This window comes from Trichoderma ghanense (assembly GCF_004382785.1).
Source record: "Trichoderma ghanense strain CCMA-1212 chromosome Unknown scaffold_1, whole genome shotgun sequence".
Lineage (NCBI taxonomy): Eukaryota > Fungi > Ascomycota > Sordariomycetes > Hypocreales > Hypocreaceae > Trichoderma > Trichoderma ghanense.
This window is the reverse complement of record NW_027395664.1, coordinates 2678988-2695851: the sequence shown is the minus strand read 5'-3', so window position 1 is coordinate 2695851 and position 16864 is coordinate 2678988. Positions and strand designations below refer to the sequence as shown.

General features: G+C 56.6%; 5 protein-coding genes across 5 annotated transcripts; 3 read left to right on the top strand and 2 right to left on the bottom strand.

The window, feature by feature from the left end:
• Positions 1-1629: 1629 nt before the first annotated feature.
• CCMA1212_002281 (uncharacterized protein) lies at positions 1630-3119 on the top strand (the record flags this gene model as incomplete). Its single annotated transcript, XM_073699670.1, has 5 exons — positions 1630-1796; positions 1880-1967; positions 2043-2414; positions 2578-2967; positions 3035-3119. Exons 1-5 carry the CDS (start codon positions 1661-1663, stop codon positions 3117-3119), a joined length of 1071 nt encoding a protein of 356 aa, XP_073562147.1. The 5' UTR covers positions 1630-1660.
• Positions 3120-3696: 577 nt separating this feature from the next.
• Positions 3697-5683, top strand: CCMA1212_002280 (Eukaryotic translation initiation factor 3 subunit D; the record flags this gene model as incomplete). The annotated part of the gene is made up of 3 exons (XM_073699669.1): positions 3697-3935; positions 4016-5249; positions 5377-5683. The coding sequence occupies exons 1-3, from the start codon at positions 3725-3727 to the stop codon at positions 5681-5683; spliced, it is 1752 nt and encodes a 583-aa protein (XP_073562146.1). The 5' UTR covers positions 3697-3724.
• A 740-nt stretch (positions 5684-6423) lies between these two features.
• Positions 6424-7923, bottom strand: CCMA1212_002279 (uncharacterized protein; the record flags this gene model as incomplete). The annotated part of the gene is made up of 1 exon (XM_073699668.1): positions 6424-7923. The coding sequence occupies one exon, from the start codon at positions 7921-7923 to the stop codon at positions 6424-6426; it is 1500 nt and encodes a 499-aa protein (XP_073561923.1).
• A 4895-nt stretch (positions 7924-12818) lies between these two features.
• Positions 12819-13441, top strand: CCMA1212_002278 (uncharacterized protein; the record flags this gene model as incomplete). The annotated part of the gene is made up of 3 exons (XM_073699667.1): positions 12819-12926; positions 13122-13339; positions 13414-13441. 3 exons carry the CDS (start codon positions 12819-12821, stop codon positions 13439-13441), a joined length of 354 nt encoding a protein of 117 aa, XP_073561924.1.
• A 751-nt stretch (positions 13442-14192) lies between these two features.
• Positions 14193-16718, bottom strand: CCMA1212_002277 (uncharacterized protein; the record flags this gene model as incomplete). Its single annotated transcript, XM_073699666.1, has 3 exons — positions 14193-14317; positions 14399-16453; positions 16523-16718. 3 exons carry the CDS (start codon positions 16716-16718, stop codon positions 14193-14195), a joined length of 2376 nt encoding a protein of 791 aa, XP_073562657.1.
• Between the last annotated feature and the right edge of the window lie 146 nt (positions 16719-16864).

Genomic DNA, 16864 nt, shown 5'->3' with positions numbered 1-16864 from the left:
CCTCACCGCAATACGCTCTTCATGCGCAATGTCTCACATCCTGCATCCGCAACCCGCCACAATGCCCCAACTTACACAGTGTCTCGGTGCCACCACCAAAATGGTCCCCTAAACGGCCTCTCCATCAATTGTCTTGCAACCAAGCAAAGCACAAGTGTACAGTATTACATACTCAGGCACGGAGTTAAGAAGCAGTGCAGACTCCGGTCAACTTGCAGTGCTTGCGGATTCTCAGGTTTAGCATTACAAAAGGAACATTCCTCGCATTCTTCGGCACTCGAGGCCGTCTGTTGCGTGGATAAGCCGCCACTGGGTGGCCATTGGCGCATGAAGAGAGTTTTGATAGGTTGGCTCGATGCTGCTGCACCCTCATCTGCTATCCAAGTCTCTCGTTTCAAGGACTGACGCAAGAGGTGGCTTTGCTCGATGGCGGGGAGATGACCCGTTTCTGCTTGCAGGAGGATCATGAAGCTCGAATTCTGGCCGTGATTGGGAGCTGAGATAATACATGCAGCATTGGGTTGTTCGTACTATCTCGCGGGTACCTGTACAAGTCCTCGGGCCCTACTCTGGCGGTACGAGTAACATGACGGCACCCCGAGACACGGACCCGCGCTTCGGAACAGCTTTCCACTAGCAGCAGCTGCTGTGCTGCCCTTGGCTGCTTCTGCTCAGACAATCGGGCGCTCCTCTTCCTCCATTTCTCCAAGGCTGAGCATCTCACGACCCGTTCCGGTGGGCTGGGGGGCGCGCTCAGCGGGATTGGATTGATGCAAGATAGTTCTGCCGGCGCTCCACTGGCTCGCCTGTTTTTGCCCTGCACTTCCCGCTGGGCTTCCATTCCAATCCCCTGCGCGCCCGGGCCAAGCACCCCGTACAGGTACTACTGACTTGGTGTTGCTCCCCCGTCGCATCGAGAAGCCTGGACGTTTTGACGAAGCAGGGCAAGACCCGATTGCTGGGAATCGAAGCGTCCAGGACGAGCTCTTGTCATATTAACACGAGTGCATCCCACTGCGATACTGCGGTTACCTAGTGAGTGTTACTGGCCTTGGCCTTTCCGGGCTGTTTTGCACGCCTTGCCCTCATCCGATTCCTTATACTGCCCTACCTTACCTCCGAGTTGCCTGCCAGCTTCAATCCCGACCAGTTGAACTGCCTTACCCAGGCACAATTCCACTTGTTGCGTCTCCTCTGTTCGCTGTGGAAGGGGGTGACAGCTCGCCCCCAAGGCTATCGCCCTATCGGACCGTGCAGAAACGCCGCCTCCAGCAGCCCGCCAACATCTCACTTCAATTCCGCGAGCTTCATCCCTCTCGCAGACCTCAAGAGCACCATAGCCAGCGACCTCACGCAACTGTGGCCACTCGCCCTGACACGTCGGCAGCTGGAACATCACTTAACGCATAACTACCTACCTAGTAATACGCCTCCCACCCCCTAACGAGGTTCTCGACTCCCACTGCTCCTTTGTGCTTCGGGCTTGGTTTTGCCACACCGTGGCTGCCACCCTCGTCGGAAATCTCACGTCGCACAGTGGCTTACCCTTTCACAGCCCGGCCGTATTTTAGCATCCAATCTCTCGCGCCTTGCCGCCGGGCAATTGGACCTTCTTCCACGCTTTTGCAGAGAGCACCGCTTCGAAGCATCGCGAGCTGCCATGTCGTCATCGCTATCTCCAGAGCACGCCGAGGGCAGCACCTCCCGGGCCTCCACCGAGGGCACCGACAAGGGCGTCCTGTCGTCGCTGAACCTCAACTTCTTCAAGTCCCTGTCGGATAAGAAGGTTACTCGCAGTAAGCAATCCCGGACATGCTGCAACCCCGGCGGCATGAGCAGGACTGGCCGACTGATTACTTTTCCTCGCGCCTCCAAACAGCTGGGAACCCGCCCAAGCGACGTGGACCAAAGCCGGACAGCAAGCCTGCCCTGACCAGGCGGCAGGAGCTCAACCGACAAGCTCAGCGGTAAGCATCTGCTCAAAACCTGCGGGATAAGCCGGAGCGTGCAACGTCTAACGAGCTGTTGTTGGTCGCCCGCAGTACCCACCGCGAGAGAAAGGAGCTGTACATCAAGGCACTGGAAGACGAGGTCCTCAGGCTAAAGGAGGTCTTCAGCACAATCTCCCAGGACAAGCAGAAGCTGTTTGACGAGAACAAGCAGCTCAAGGAGATCCTGGCCCAGAGGGGCATCCAGCTTCCAAGAGGGGGCGGCGTCGACGAGTCGAGCAATGTCACGCAGCCGATGAGTGTAAGTGCCTCGGGCAATAGCTTCGCACATGGCTCCCAAGGCGGCTTCTCGCCAGCTGGCACGTCACATTCAACCTCCATGTCAATGTCGCCAGACAACCGCCAGCTGTCGCCTGCTGCCAACGGGGCTGATCTGGAGCAGGCTGGTATTGACTTTGTCCTAACGTACGAGAACTCCTCCGCGAAGGCATATCTTTCACCTCCCCCGCAGTGAAGCCTCGAGAGAGGCTGCCGCTTCACAGCTGCGCGAGCCAACACTGTCGGGGACCTGATGCGCAAGGGCCGGTATGCTAACGGGTGCGACTTTTTGTCGAGGCATCATTTGTAGGCTCGAGAGACCTTGTATGGCGCACATGCCATTCTTGGTTGACAGAGCGAGCGACGCCGACGGCGCGCCGTGCGGCCACGCCCTCATGGCGTCCTGCCCTCCCACGCCCTTTCAAGACCTGAAACCGGACACTCCCTTTGGCCATACGCACACGCACCCCCACGGCGGCGGCGGCGGCTGCGATGAGCCTCTTGCGCAAGGCACGTGGGAGCTCACCAAGGCCGACCTGACCACGCTTCTGGATCTCAGTCGGAAGCTCAACCTAGACGGAGAAATCACGCCGGTCATGGCCTGGGGGATGGTCCTGTCTCACTCCAGGTTCGCCGAGTTGGCTCCGTGCGACTTTGAAAAGATTTCTGGGGAGTTGCTACGAAAGGTCAGGTGTTATGGGTAAGTCACAACCGGGCACTGGGCGCTTTTGCTGTGAGGATCTCGGCGTACTGACCATGACGAACAGTTTCGGCGCTGTTCTGGAGGAGTTTGAACTGCGGGATGCGATTGAGAATATCTTTTCGGGTCGTCCCGAGGCAATGGTTTTCTAACTCGCTGCTACCCCATCATATCATTCTACTTCGCGTATTCTAAGGGGTTATTTCTTTGGCTATTCTATTCCCTCTTTATTCAAGGTTGCGTGTTTGTATAAAGGATCGACGGCGAACTTTGGCTGCGGCCAACGCCAACGGTGGCTCTTGTCTACTGGGTTACGCCGTCACGATGTATATAATAGTATCCACTGTCCAATGCAGAAGACCAAAGGCTCACACCGCAATGGTGAGGACTGACTATATACTTGTGAATGAATCTCATCGAGCGTTAAGACACTATATGCACGGCATGTCTTGGAGAGAATACGAAGAGAAAGAGGAGTTGTGGCTGAAACAGGATACAAGCGATAAGATAAGGAACCGTGGCGGTGCACCAGCAGGCGCGGGGCTTGGAACTTTTTTCGTTAGGCTGCTCCACACCCCACCACAATTTCGATTCATTGTTGGAAACCAAATTCATCCCAGAGCCGGGACGGCGAACCATCACGAACACGGCGAAAATCCTCTCTTTTCCTCTTTAGGTCCCCCGACTCGTTGCCTCCATATCAAGGCATACGAGAAGACGATAAAACAGAGGACAACTTCGAGGCTTACCACCCAAGATGGCCGACTCTCTTGACTATGTCAAGATTTGCGAAAGCTGTCCTCCCGGGGACGGCTGGGGTCCTCCCGTGACCAACGAAATCACCCTCAACGGCGTCCCCTACGCGCCTTTCTCCAAGGGCGACAAGCTGGGGCGCATGGCCGATTGGACTGCTGAGGGCAAGGACCGCGAGCGCGGTGGACGCCTGCAGTACAGCCGACAGTACAGAGGTACAGTGGCCACCATCCCGATCATATATCTTTTCAATGAGGGACGAATTGCTGACGAGAGACAATTCGCAAACGAACAGACCAGCAGGTGTACGGCACCGGCCACGCCGTTGTCTTCAACGCCCCTCCCGCCGAGGACGAGACCAGCTTTTCCGTCGTCAGCAACGTCAGAGACTCCGCCAAGTCAAAGTTCGGCCGCGGCGCCATCTTCACCCGTGGCCGGGGCCAGCGCGGCGGCCGGGGCGACACCCGTGGTGGACGAGGAGGCCAGTTCCAGCGAGCCCCCGGCGGCCGACAGGGCGGCTACGGCTACGACCGCGGTGGTCGGGGCGGTGCCGGTGGCCGTGGCGGCCGCCGCTTCGGCTGGAAGGACTACGACAAGCCGGCGCGTAACCGCGATGCCAGCATCAACATCAAGGCCGACTGGGAGCTCCTCGAGGAGATTGACTTCAACCGCCTGGCCAAGCTCAACCTGGATACTGACGATGGCGAGGACCTGGACGACTACGGCTTCCTGTACTACTACGACCGCTCGTACGACAAGCAGCCCGTCAAAGGCTCGGAGAGGAAACTGGTTGCCATTGACCGTGCCGCCTTCAACGTCACCACCTCGTCCGACCCCGTCATCCAGGAGCTCGCCGACAAGGGCGAGGCCACCATCTTCGCCACGGACAGCATCCTCTCCATGCTCATGTGCTCCACCCGCTCCGTCTACCCCTGGGACATTGTCATCACTCGCCAGGGCAACAAGATCTTCCTCGACAAGCGCGACAACTCCAACCTGGACATGGTGACGGTCAACGAGAACGCCGCCGACGCGCCGCTCGAGGCCGCCGACGGCGGCAAGGACCTGATCAACCAGCCGTCCGCCCTCGCCGAGGAGGCCACCTACATCAACCACAACTTTGCCAACCAGGTCGTCCTGGAGAGCGAGACGAACAAGGTCGAGATGAGGCACCCCAACCCCTTCTACAACGCCTCCGAGGACACCGACCCCCCGGCCAGCAAGGCCTACAAGTACAGGAGATTCGACCTGTCGACCAACGAGGAGGAGCCCGTGTACCTGATTGTGCGCACCGAGGTCGACGCCGTCCAGAAGAACAGCATCAGCGGCGAGGAGCAGCACCTGACCATCAAGGCGCTCAACGAGTTCGACAGCCGGGCTCAGGGCAGCGGAGGCGCCCTCGACTGGCGGACCAAGCTCGTCACCCAGCGCGGTGCCGTCGTGACGACGGAGATGAAGAACAACAGCTGCAAGCTGGCCAGGTGGACGACGCAGAGCATCCTGTCCAAGTCCGACGTGATGAAGCTTGGGTACGTTTTCTCAGTCCTTATTTCTTATCAAATAACCTCCCCCCTCCCCCTTTATTTCACTCTCCCCCTTTTGTCTGAATATCAAAACTTGGCTAACAACTTTTTTTTTTTTTTTCCCAACGTACAGCTTCGTCTCGCGCGCCAACCCCCGATCCAACGATAAGCACGTGATCCTCGGCGTCATCGGCTGGAAGCCCCGCGACTTCGCCAACCAGATGAACCTGTCGCTGTCCAACGGCTGGGGCATCGTGCGCACCATTGCCGACATGTGCCTCCAGAGCGGCAGCGGCAACGATCAGCAGGAGGGCAAGTTCGTCCTCGTCAAGGACCCCAACAAGGCCATCCTGCGGCTGTACCAGGTCCCCGCCGGCAGCTTCGAGGACGACGACGACGAGGGCGAGGCGGAGGCTGCGGAGGAGGAGGCTGAGGAGTAGAAAAAGGTTTCGAGGGCGTAAGAGGAACCAAAAAAAAGAGTTCTTCCGGACCTGGCTGAAACCCAAAATGTCGTGTCAATTTTCTTTCTCTCTGAGTATCATCCGTCCCCTGTGTTCCCCAGCTTGAAATCACCACTTCCAATAATAAGGATGAGTGAGCCGGTCTGTATTTAAAAGACTTGGGGAACAAAAGAAAGTCATGAATGGATGCAATAAGCTAGATTGGTCTCATTTCAGGAGCAAGGTAGCTTTCTAGAAATGGGCAAAAAACGAAGATATATGCAAAAGTTCTCCTTCCCCCTTCTTTTCTCTCACTCTCCTCCTGAAGTTTCTCTTATATCCGTATCATGTACTCCAATTCGTGGCCTGCTTCACCAACTTCATCTACTGCATGGGTTAATTTATGATACATCTCACCATCACTTTGACGAAACTTGAGCTCAACTCTTACACTGTTTTTCTATTTTATTCTGTCCTTCCATACAAACTACTCTAACCATTCCCACCCTGAAATCAAAGGTCTACCCCCCGCCCCCCCCCTGTCCCATACCTGTAGTAGTAACCAAGCTTTCTAGAAGCAATCCGTGGCTCATCTATCGTGGGTATCTCATTCGCCTTTTCGTATCCCTTCCCTCGACACATGCTCTGGAAAAAAAAAAAGAAAAGCCCGTCTCCCCACCCTCGTCGAACCTCTTGTCGAATGTCTCAACACTCAGCAGTTCCTGCCCAGATCCCTTCTGCTAACACTGAGCCTGTCGCAAATAGCGAACGCCAACCTCGTGCAAAAAGTCCATCAACGGCACCGACCTTATCGACTCGTACCCCATCTCCCACAACTTCTGCTCCTCCTGGCACATCCACTCCCTCGCGGCATTCCCCTTGGGCGACAGACCCAGGCAAGTGCTGGCATAGTACGCCGCGGAAAGGAGGCGGCGATACCGGAAGCCCGCGTCACGGTCCTCGTTGATGAAGGCGGGAGACATCCATACGGCCTGGAGCTCGTCTCGCAGGCACTGGTCCAGCGGCTTCCTAGAGGATACGTGGCTTGCACGAGCTGCGTTGGCGAGGCCGTTGCCGAGGGAACTGACATATTCGTTCAGAGGCCACGCCTCGCTGGCGATGGGCTGGTCCTCGCGGTGGAAGCGTTGCTGCGGACGGCTGTGCATGTCCGGGGTGGTATGGGATGGGAAGCACGGGGGCCTACCGCTGAGCAAGGACGCGACGGGAGGCAGGACTGGCCGAGAAGCCGCAGGTTGAGAGTAGCCGTCTGCCTGAGGGACAGGATACTGGGAAGGCTGTCCTGTGGTGGGAGCTGCATAAAAGGGGTCTTCGTCGGAAGACGTCCGGTAATGTCCATGGTCATCGTCACCGTAGATCTGGCGCATGACGGGTAGTCTCGACTGGTTGAGAGTCCTTGTCCCCGGCTGATAACGGGCATCGTACGTGGGCGGCATCGTATCCTGGTGTCGTTGTTGTTGTTGTTGTTGTTGAGCTCGACTGGCAGGAGGATGGTAGGCTTCCTGTGCCACAGAAAGCCGCGGTTCAGGGGCGGGCTCCATGAGACCAGCGTGGCCATAGACTCGATATCGGGGCTGGCCAGATTCTGCTCGATCGATCTCCATGTCAAGCGTCGAAGCAGCTCTGTCAAGCATCACCCGAGGAGACGCAAAGCTGCCCCTTGCTTCGCCAGCAGCCGCTGGCTCGCCGCTTCGTCCTTGTCCTGGAACTCGCCGTTTGATAATGATCCGCTGCTTCCTGACTCCCTTTGGCGGCTCCGGCTTGCTCGCGATGGCCCGAAACCGCTGCTTGCGAAGGCCAGGCGGCACATCCCAGGCCACAGCCGCAGCGTCGATGGAGTGTCGGCGATCATTCTTCAGGCCGTCTCCGATGCAGCAGTCATGGCAGATGGAGAGCTTGCAGACGCGGCACTTTTGCAGCGTGCCACAGCGCTGCCTGTGACAGAGATCGCACTTGGCCGTGGGCACGTTGGACGCATCCCATCCGTGGTGAGCAGCGTCGAAGCTCGGGAGGAGCGGCCGCGCAAGCTGGGGGAGAGCATCGGATGGCTGGGAAGCTGGGCCTCGGGGGGGTTTGTTCTCCTTGTCCGAGGAGCTGGCGGGACTGTGCTTGTTGGAGGAGCTGATGGATGTGTTGCTGGGTGGGAGGGGGTTTGAGAAGCCGGATGAGTGCTCGCCTTGGCTCGAGGAGATGGAGATGGTGTCGTCGTTGGAGGTCGGCATTGTTGGACTGGAGTGATTGCCGCCGAGGGCGGAGGCAGCCTTTCTTTGTGATTGTACGTCTGTTGAGGGGGATGAATGATGCCGAGTATTCTGATATTGCACTATCAGCTGAACAAAAAGGAGGCCTGCCTGGAGCCCAAAGGCGATATTCAAAGTCCGTGACGAGCGAGGTCACGTATAATCACCAGAGACACCGCCAACAAGAGAGGCAAATGAGACAAAGAGGCAAAGTTTGAGGTCTCGGGAGAGAACTGGGCAAACCTGTACGACGGGGAGGAAGGGGAGAGGGGGGAGGGAGGAAGGCTGGGTTAAGTACACGGAAGGGGAAGAGCAGCCGCGTTGTTTGAAGCGGGACTTGAGAGCTTTGGACGCTCCATTCCGTGGGTGCAGGATTCACCGCTCGAGATCAACTTGACGGCCTCGAGAATGAAGGGTGTTGTTTTGTTGGTGGAGAGGCGAGCGGTCAAGAACGGGTGCTTTTGTGATTCAGTGTTGGGAGGAGAAGCACGACTAGAGTTCTCTTGGGGGGGAATGAATGAATGAGTTGCCGTGCTTTGAGCTTGTGCGTTTGGTGATGCGTTTGATGTGGATACTTGGCGTTGTTTATTGGCTGGAGGAAGCAGTTCTGGAGTAGCTGTTGATGCGTTTTCTGTGGTGTTTCTGTCAGTGAATCAGAGAGCTGGAGCTGGATGGCTTCGAATGCGAGCTGAGCCACGACGAAAGAATGGCGAGCCATCAAGGTAACAGAGTTATCAATGATAGAGACGTGTTACACAATAACGGGCACTTTGTTGACTCTGGTGATTATGTGCTTTGCAATGTGATGACCTTTGCCACCTCTCAAGGATCTCGCGTATCACGAGCAAGGCACACGCATTCGAGGCTACGATAGTCCCGAGTCTGGATACCGACTCTCAAGTCTGGCAATGGATCGATTCTCAGTGCAGAAACACCAAAACACATTTTCATCTAGAAGCACGCTCACAAGGCATCATCTACTGGCATCCAACATTTTCCGTCGCAGTAGCAGCGCCTTGGGGGCCAAAGCCAAACGTACAGGATTTGCCGTCATGTCAGATCGGACGAATCTGCGGCGCTTTCATCTCCAGTTCTACTTTGTCCTACATGAAGCTTGGGAGACCTTGGCCCTGGCTGGGGGAAGCTATTTCTCCGTTTCCAAGGCCACGTACAAGTCGGGTTGGCAGAGAAGAGGATAGAAGAGGGAATCGGCGGGCAGAAGTTGGGCCGATGGGGGAACAGATATGAATGCGCCACGCATGTAAGAATCATCGATGACTTTGAACTTGCCTTGGTACGAACTACATACATACCTTACCTTGGCCAGGTACCGGTCCTAACGAGCATTTCCATCGTTACAGTTAGAAACAGAGCAGCTTCAGTGAAGCTATCCCACATCATCGCGCTGCCCAAGGCTCGAAGCTGACGCAAGCATCAAAGCACCAGCATCCTGAAACTTCCATCTGCACCTTCAACTGGTACCCTGAAACAGATGTGCAGAAAATCTGAAGCAAATCTCGCAGAAAATAAAATAGAAANCCCCCCCCCCCCCCCCCCCCCCTTTTGAATTCCGGCACTGATTTGTTATCACGGAGGCTGGACATGGATTCGCAGCTGTCCACGTGGGGATGATGATGTTGCATCCGGCCAAGATGTTATTTTTGTCGCCGACTGTACAGCGTCCTCTTCATTAATCTCTCTTTCTCTGGCCGGGGGGACTTCTCCCTGTCGATTATATGGGATATATACGGCTGCGTACAAAGTACATCATCCACGGCGGGACAAAGGACAAGAAAACAAAGAGACTGCCCACAACCGCTTCCGGGGCTTCAACATCAGTTGTCTCGCTTGCCATTCTTTACCCTGCGAGCGAAATCTTGTCCGGGGCCGGGATGAGCGCATCTCAGCCTAGTTCCATCGAAATGCCGAGCGCATCCCGCAGCTGGTGCTTACATGTACGATTGCTTCAAGCGCTTTGATGCTACCTACATACATAAGCTGGCACTCAGCCATCTCCTCGCCTTTGTAAGCCAATGGAGACGGGGGAAAAGGCGAATACAAATCAATCTTGTCAGCAGAGTAGCGCCGGCAGTGGCTGTACACGCCTCCCCCTTATGCTTACCTTACTTTATCGTTACGAAAGTATTTCACGCATGATCATAACAGTACGAGGGCCAAAAAGAAGCGTTGATGATGATGTATGACTTGACCGGGGGGACGGGGAACGGCCCGCTCGGGAGTTGCGGCCTCCACTTGTCTAGATGCCGGGATATGCATAGATGAAGGTAGCTAGTAGGACGGAGGACGTGGATGATGAGCTGCTGTCAGCGCTGCTGCTTGTGAGATTGAAGGTGGCTGTCGTGGTGGTTGCTGAGGGCTTTTTCTAACGACCGATGGCTGCGTTGAATTGTGCTCTGCACTTTAGAAGAGGGAGTAAAAGATGTGTGAGATATGGTGTAGGATGATCGCATCTCGTGATGACGGTGCTCGTGGTATGGCAGCTGCTTGATTATAGGCTATTAGTTATCTTTGTTTGTGCTCTACGTTGAGATGCTCTCTAGATGAAGCCGACTGTTTCAAAAAAGGCATAACTGACTTGGACTTTGAGGATACCTATTGGTTACTCTGTCTGGGGCCTAGTTATAGCTCCAAACAGATGTCTGAATGGTCTGAGATTAATGGCTCGATGAGATGTACGCCATTTTACATGGCCAGGATGCTCGCAAGGCTTGATATGCGTGTCATCGTATAAGTAGACAACCACCCGAGGGAAAGGGTCTTGATAGGAAGATGGTATTGTATACTAGAAAGTTTGATCCAAGAATTGTAGAGGCCAACGAACTGATGGACGCAGCTTTTGATCTTCTTGATTGTATATCTAGGGGCTTTCATGTAACATGCTGCGGCTTTATGATGTTGTGAAAGGACTCAAGCACGCCACCAAGTCGGTCACCAAGTGGACTAGGAGCCATCAATGAGATGCGCATAACAGTCACAATCCCGATAACCGTGTGCACGAGCTCTTCAATGGCTACTCCCCTGAGTTGGCTTTTCCTTATCTTCCTTATCTTCTCGGGTAGACCTCTTCACACCAGGTACAACTCCCTCTCTCCCCGTCATTCTCCCCCGTCTCTCCTCGATACCACCTCAAGCAACTCCCCCAGCTTCGCACCCTCTCCCTCCGTCATCCATCTCCAACCTTTTTCATCTACTTCTTATCCTCCTCCCATCTCTCGTTCCTCGTCCTCGTCACAATTCGACGCCTTCTCAACCGAACTCATCATGTCCATGCATTCTCACATCCCACGTAATGCACCACCACTTCTTATGTCATTCCTGTTTCTCCCAGAAACACTCATATCCCATCATCCACGACCGTCCTTCCCTCCCCCTCTGCTCCTATTCGCCCATTCCCGTCCATCCGCTCTCAAGCCACCTACTCACACAAGCGAATCATCTCACCCCTCCTTCCAAAGCACCAGCTTCCCGCCGCACCTCGCATTGACCCCAAGCCGCGCCATCATGATCACCGTCCCGTAACACCGCAGGTGCCGGGCTTACACAACATCCTCACCCACTCCCCATCAGTTTACAAAAAAAAAAAAAAAAAAAAAAAAAAAAAAAAAAAACCAGACGCCACAGCAGCCTCGTCAGCGCATCGTGCCGAGCCAATGGCACGCAGAATGACAGGGGAGGGAGGGTCGCTCAGCCGGAACCACGGCACCGCCAGCTCACCAGGCAGCTTTGCTTCTTCCGCGTTCTGCAAAGCTCTGGAGAAGAAGAGAAGGAATGGAAAAGAACGAAACAAGGGTGTGCGTGTGCGTGTGCGTGCGCGCGCGTGTGTCTGTGTGTGTGTGTGGCTGAGATGATGATGCTCGGGGGTCGGGGCATGTACCTCCAGGTACCGACGAGGCCGCCAAGTTCTTCATTTCCCGCTCCCTCGTCTTTTTTTGTCTCGTCATTATTTCCCGGCTTGGACTCAAGACACATTGACGCCTTACACAGCATTTCACGTGCATCTCCAGCTTCATCAAACAGCCGGCATCGCCTCGCCCGTCACCGTCTCTAATGCCCACGACTGCTCAGCACCTACTACAACTAACCACATGCCCCTACTCCGTATCCACCCCCAAGAACTGCAATCCCTGGCCTGGCACAGACACTGGCACTGGCACGCCCCGTTCTGAATCGTTGGAGCTCAGGGTCCGCCATCTCTCCGCCATCTCTCTCCCATCGCCTTCACCATCGCCTTCACCATCGCCTTGAAATGCCGTGGACCCCGGTTTGCGCTGCTGGATGCCGGTGCGTGCCAGCCCAGCCTCAGCTGCTGGCTGTCCATGGAGCCCGTCCACCAGCAGCACCGTTTAGCGCCTGGGACGCCCGTGGTTCAGTGGGCACGGCGCTTCTGCTGGACCTTGAACCGCCACAGCCTCCTCCCTGACGTGCCCCATACCCACTGTAGCCCGCTGTTCGTCGCCCTTCAATCCCAGGCACCTCCATGCTTCTGTAGCACCATTTCCTGCCCTTCCTTCGCCTTTTGCGCATTGCCGTCCTCAAGGTTCCATCCATTTGCATTGCAGTTACCGTAGAACCTTGCCGGTACTTGGCAGTACTCCGTGACCTCCCGTTTTCGTACCCGTACCTGCGCTGTTCTTCTTCCCCAGTCCTCCAAGCTCCGTTCCCCTTCCTCTTCCAATTTCCCTTCCTTTCTCTCTCACATTCACATTGTTCCAATTCTCCAAACCACTTTTACCTTCGTTTTTTTTGCCCATCTACCAACCTTCTCTTCTTTTCTCTCATTTGATCCCAAAAAACCTCCGTCGCAGCGCGATTCCAATCCGAAAAGAGAACCAGCACAAAGCTCACCAACCCGAACAATGTCCAGCCAGGAATACTATCAACAGGGCGGCTACCCTCAGCAGCAGCAGGGCGTCTACCCTCCGCAAGGCTACCCTCAGCAGGGCTACCCTCAGCAACCCCAAGCTGTAAATACTCCTCCTCCTCCTCCTCCTCCTCTGCCCCAGATCTCAAGATTCCCGATCGATCCTCCCCCTCCCCCGATTCCAGAGCTTCTTCTTCCACCACCATGGAAACTCGGCAATCGGGGGCGTCGCAATCTTGCAGCCACATCCGTCCGTCGCAACCCATCGCTAACACAGAACGCGTTTCTTCTCCTTTAGAGCTACGGTCCTCCCCAGGGTCAATACGGCCCCCCTCAGGGCCAATACGGGCCTCCCCAGGGCCAGTACGGTCCTCCTCAGGGCCAGCCGCCCATGCAGTACGAACAGGCGCCTCCTGCCCAGGACCAGCGCGGCCGCGGCGGCGACCAAGGCTGCCTGATGGCCTGCATTGCCGCCCTGTGCTGTTGCTGCGCCGTCGAGGAGGGATGCGAGTGCTGGTATGTTTTGCTTGCTCATGATGTGCTAAACGGTAAATGTTCCGCCGTGTGGGCTAATGCGTCGCTTTCTTTAGCATCGATCTCTGCGAATGCTGCTTCTAGATTGTCATTCGACCCCAACATATCGGACACCCATACCGAAAACATGCCGCACAACACGAACAATATCCAGCGTGGATGGAAAGCGAAAGAGTTGAAGAAGCAAAATCACCCCCTTCGTCTCGATCCGGTTGCGCCCAGCAAGGGGGGATTGGCGCTAGAACCACACGAAATACTACTACTATGTCATTGAAATTGGAATAATACGCGACCCGTCCTTCTCCCGCTATTTCATTATTTCAACTTGTTGTCATTTCATACCCCTCTGTTTTACACGTACAAAAGATGGGAGAAGAGGCGGCTCTTTATACTTTAATCCGGTGGATTCTACAAGTCTTGATGGAAAGAGAGGAGGTGAGAAAGCAGAAGAGAATGAGAGCAACGTCTTTCACATATCCAAGAAAAAATGTTCACGTACCGCAGTATTCGTGCTTTTTACTTTCCAGCTTGTATGAAACGATTCCGTCAAGATTATGGCGAATGACCATCTAGTAAAATTTTACGCCCAAGCTTCATTTTCACATGTCAGACGTGCGAGAGAAAGAAGCGTCTTGTTGGTTCCGCCATCCGCCTGCTAAACCTGTTCTATGGAAAGCAATCCATTTACATATTGTACTGCAAACACCAGCCTCAAACGGCATAAACATGATGATATATTTGTTTGTACATATACCTCTCTCTCCTTTGAACCCTCCAGCAGCACTCTTGCATGCCCTCGACATCGGAATCCCCTAGTAGCTGGGTTGGGAATTGTCTACTCGTCGAGCTTGACATAGTTGGCAGGGAAAAGACCAGAGTGGCCGCCGTAGTGGCCGAACCACCAGTCCTCGTCGGGGAACTCCAGGTTCGTAATCGTGGCGTCCTCGGGGAAGCTCAGTTCTGCCACGACGCAAAAAAAAAAGTTAGCAATGCCCATGACAGCATCATCATCATCATCATCAGTTCAGGGGTTCTCCTCACCATTGTCTTCGGCAGCTTCATAGTCGTACAGAGCCGTCGCGGTCGGGCCTGCAGCCGCGCTGGCCGGTGCTGCTGGCGCGGCAGCGGGAGCCGCGGGTGCCGGCGCCGGCTCCGGCTCTCGCGCGGCAACGGGGGCGGCCGGGGGAGCGGGCGCGGCGTCTCCGCCCTCGACAAGCTCGACGTAGTTGCTGGGGAACAGCCCGCTCTCGCCCCTGGCGTTGGTGCCCATCCACCAGTCGTCGTCCACCATGTCAATGTTGATGACGTACTCGCCCTCGACCAGGTCAATCTCGTTGTCCTCGGCCTTTTCGTAGTCGTACTGCACAAGAGCGCGCTTGCCGCCCTGCTGGTCGTCTCGGTCGGCCGCGTGAGCCGCGTGCTCAAACGTCTGCTCGGCCACGGCGCCCGCCGCGGCTCGTGCAAGGTGACCAGCCTCGTGCTCATCCTGAAGCTCTTCTTCTCTGGGAACGGGGACCTGCTCCACGGGAACAGGAGGAGGTGCACGATCCTCGGGCCTCTCGACAACGGGCTCGGGGCCACGGGGAACCGGGGCAGCGACGCGGATCGGGGACGGCGAGCGCTCCTCCACAGGCTGGTACGCCGTGGGGTCTTCCTCCTCTTCCTCCTCGTCCGCAGGGACGGGCCGGCTGGGAAGGCCGGGGAGAGCGAACCCTCCGGTCGGCCGAGAGCTGTCGGGGACGGGCGGCGGGGCATGATGCTCTTCCTCGACTGCCCGTGTCGGCGGGGGGGCGCCGGCGCCAATGGGAGCGGTGTTCTTGAAACGATCTCTCAAGGCGGACACGCCCGAGGGAGTCGAGCCCTCGTCCTCGGCGGTCTGTCTGTTCTCCTCTGGCTCCGGTTGGTCTGAAGAATCGGCGACACCACGCGTGGCACCTCCAGTCTGCACTGGAGCCCAGCTCTTGCCCGTGTAGCCGCTCTTCCAGGAGCCACCGGTCTGCTGGGCAGCTGGCGATGGCGCTGCCGGGGTGGGGACGCTTCCAACGCTTCCGCCTTCTCTGGCCTTCTTCTCTGCCCAGATCTGAGCCGGGGTCTTGCCGCCTTGGTCCGCAAACGTCCGGCTAGCAGCTCCCACCGGAGGAGCAGCCGGGGCAGCCGGGCCGCCGAATCCAAGGCCACCGGGAGTTGGGGCCTTGGTGCCGGTGAATGCGGAGGCTCCAGACCACTTCTTGGCAACGGTGGGCTTAGGGAGGGAGGTCAACCGTGCGGCACTTGGCTGCGAAAAGGCAGCTGCGCGTTCAGACAAGGACTGGGTTTCCTGCTCCTCTGCTGCTCCGGATGGTGGTGTGGGCTTCTGTGCCTTGGCCCGAATGGCAGCAATGTCGACCTTTCCGACCGGCTCATACGCTCCCTTGACCGGCGTGGGTCTGTCGTCACCGGTCTTCTGAGCCTGTGCCCTGATGGCCGCAATGTCAACCTTGCCCACGGGCTGGTAGCCGCCTCCAACGACATCAGACGAGCCCGTCTCCTGTCGGGGCACGCCGGCGAAACGCGAAGGCTCCGGCTTCTGACTTGTGAGCTCTGCCATGTTGACCTTGGTGGGCTGATAGGCAGGGGCGACCTTTTCGATCTGGGTTCGAGTGACCGGGGGAGCGTCGGCTCCCCATCCATCCGCATCGACATTGGCTTCTTTCCGTGATCGAGCAGCAAGAAGGGGGTCGGCAGGACGGCCGGCCGATGACGAGGGCGTGAAGACGGGCTTGGACTTGATGGGCGGGGGAGCTGATGCAGACACTCCCACGGAGGACCCGGCCGAGTACTTGGCGCCCGACGCGTCGGCAACCTTGCGCATGATGGCTTCAGGATCTAAGTCGCTTTCGGAGCGGGCGGTGATTTGCACGTGGTAGCCATGGAGGATCTTGGACACGGCCGCCAAGTGGCTTGTGAAGTAACCCTTTGTGCGCTCGGGAACGCCTCCTCCGCACCAGCCGATGAGGATAAACTTGGGAAGACCCGAATTGGGGTCCCTGACCTTTGCAAAGGCGAACTGGATCCGGCCCTCGCTGAAGTCTTCAAATAACTCGGAGAGCTCGCCATCTGGACACATCATTAGCATCTTGCATCGGTGAGTGCAAAGCGCAAGGGCTCGTCATTGGGCTCGCGTACCGCCTGTGCTTTGGACCTTGAGAATGCTCTCCTTGGCGCCGCTGTCCTGGAAGGCGTTTACTAGGGGCGCCTGGACAGAGAAGAGAGCCCATTGAGCGTGCGTGGGCGAGCCGGATGAGGGCGCTTCTCCGCCAACAACGGCATTGTAGCTGCTCTTGATGGAGGCGCCGTTTGTAGAGGTGTTGAGGGACGCCATCTCGGGGCAGGTTTATCGCGGACGTATAGCGACGTGAGGACAATGTTCGTGTGAGTCGAGAGGATGACGGGGGAGGGATTGCGTCCCAGAAGCTCCGCTTAGCAATGGCTAGTGAGGCTTCGTTAGCATCCAGCTCAGGGGAGACT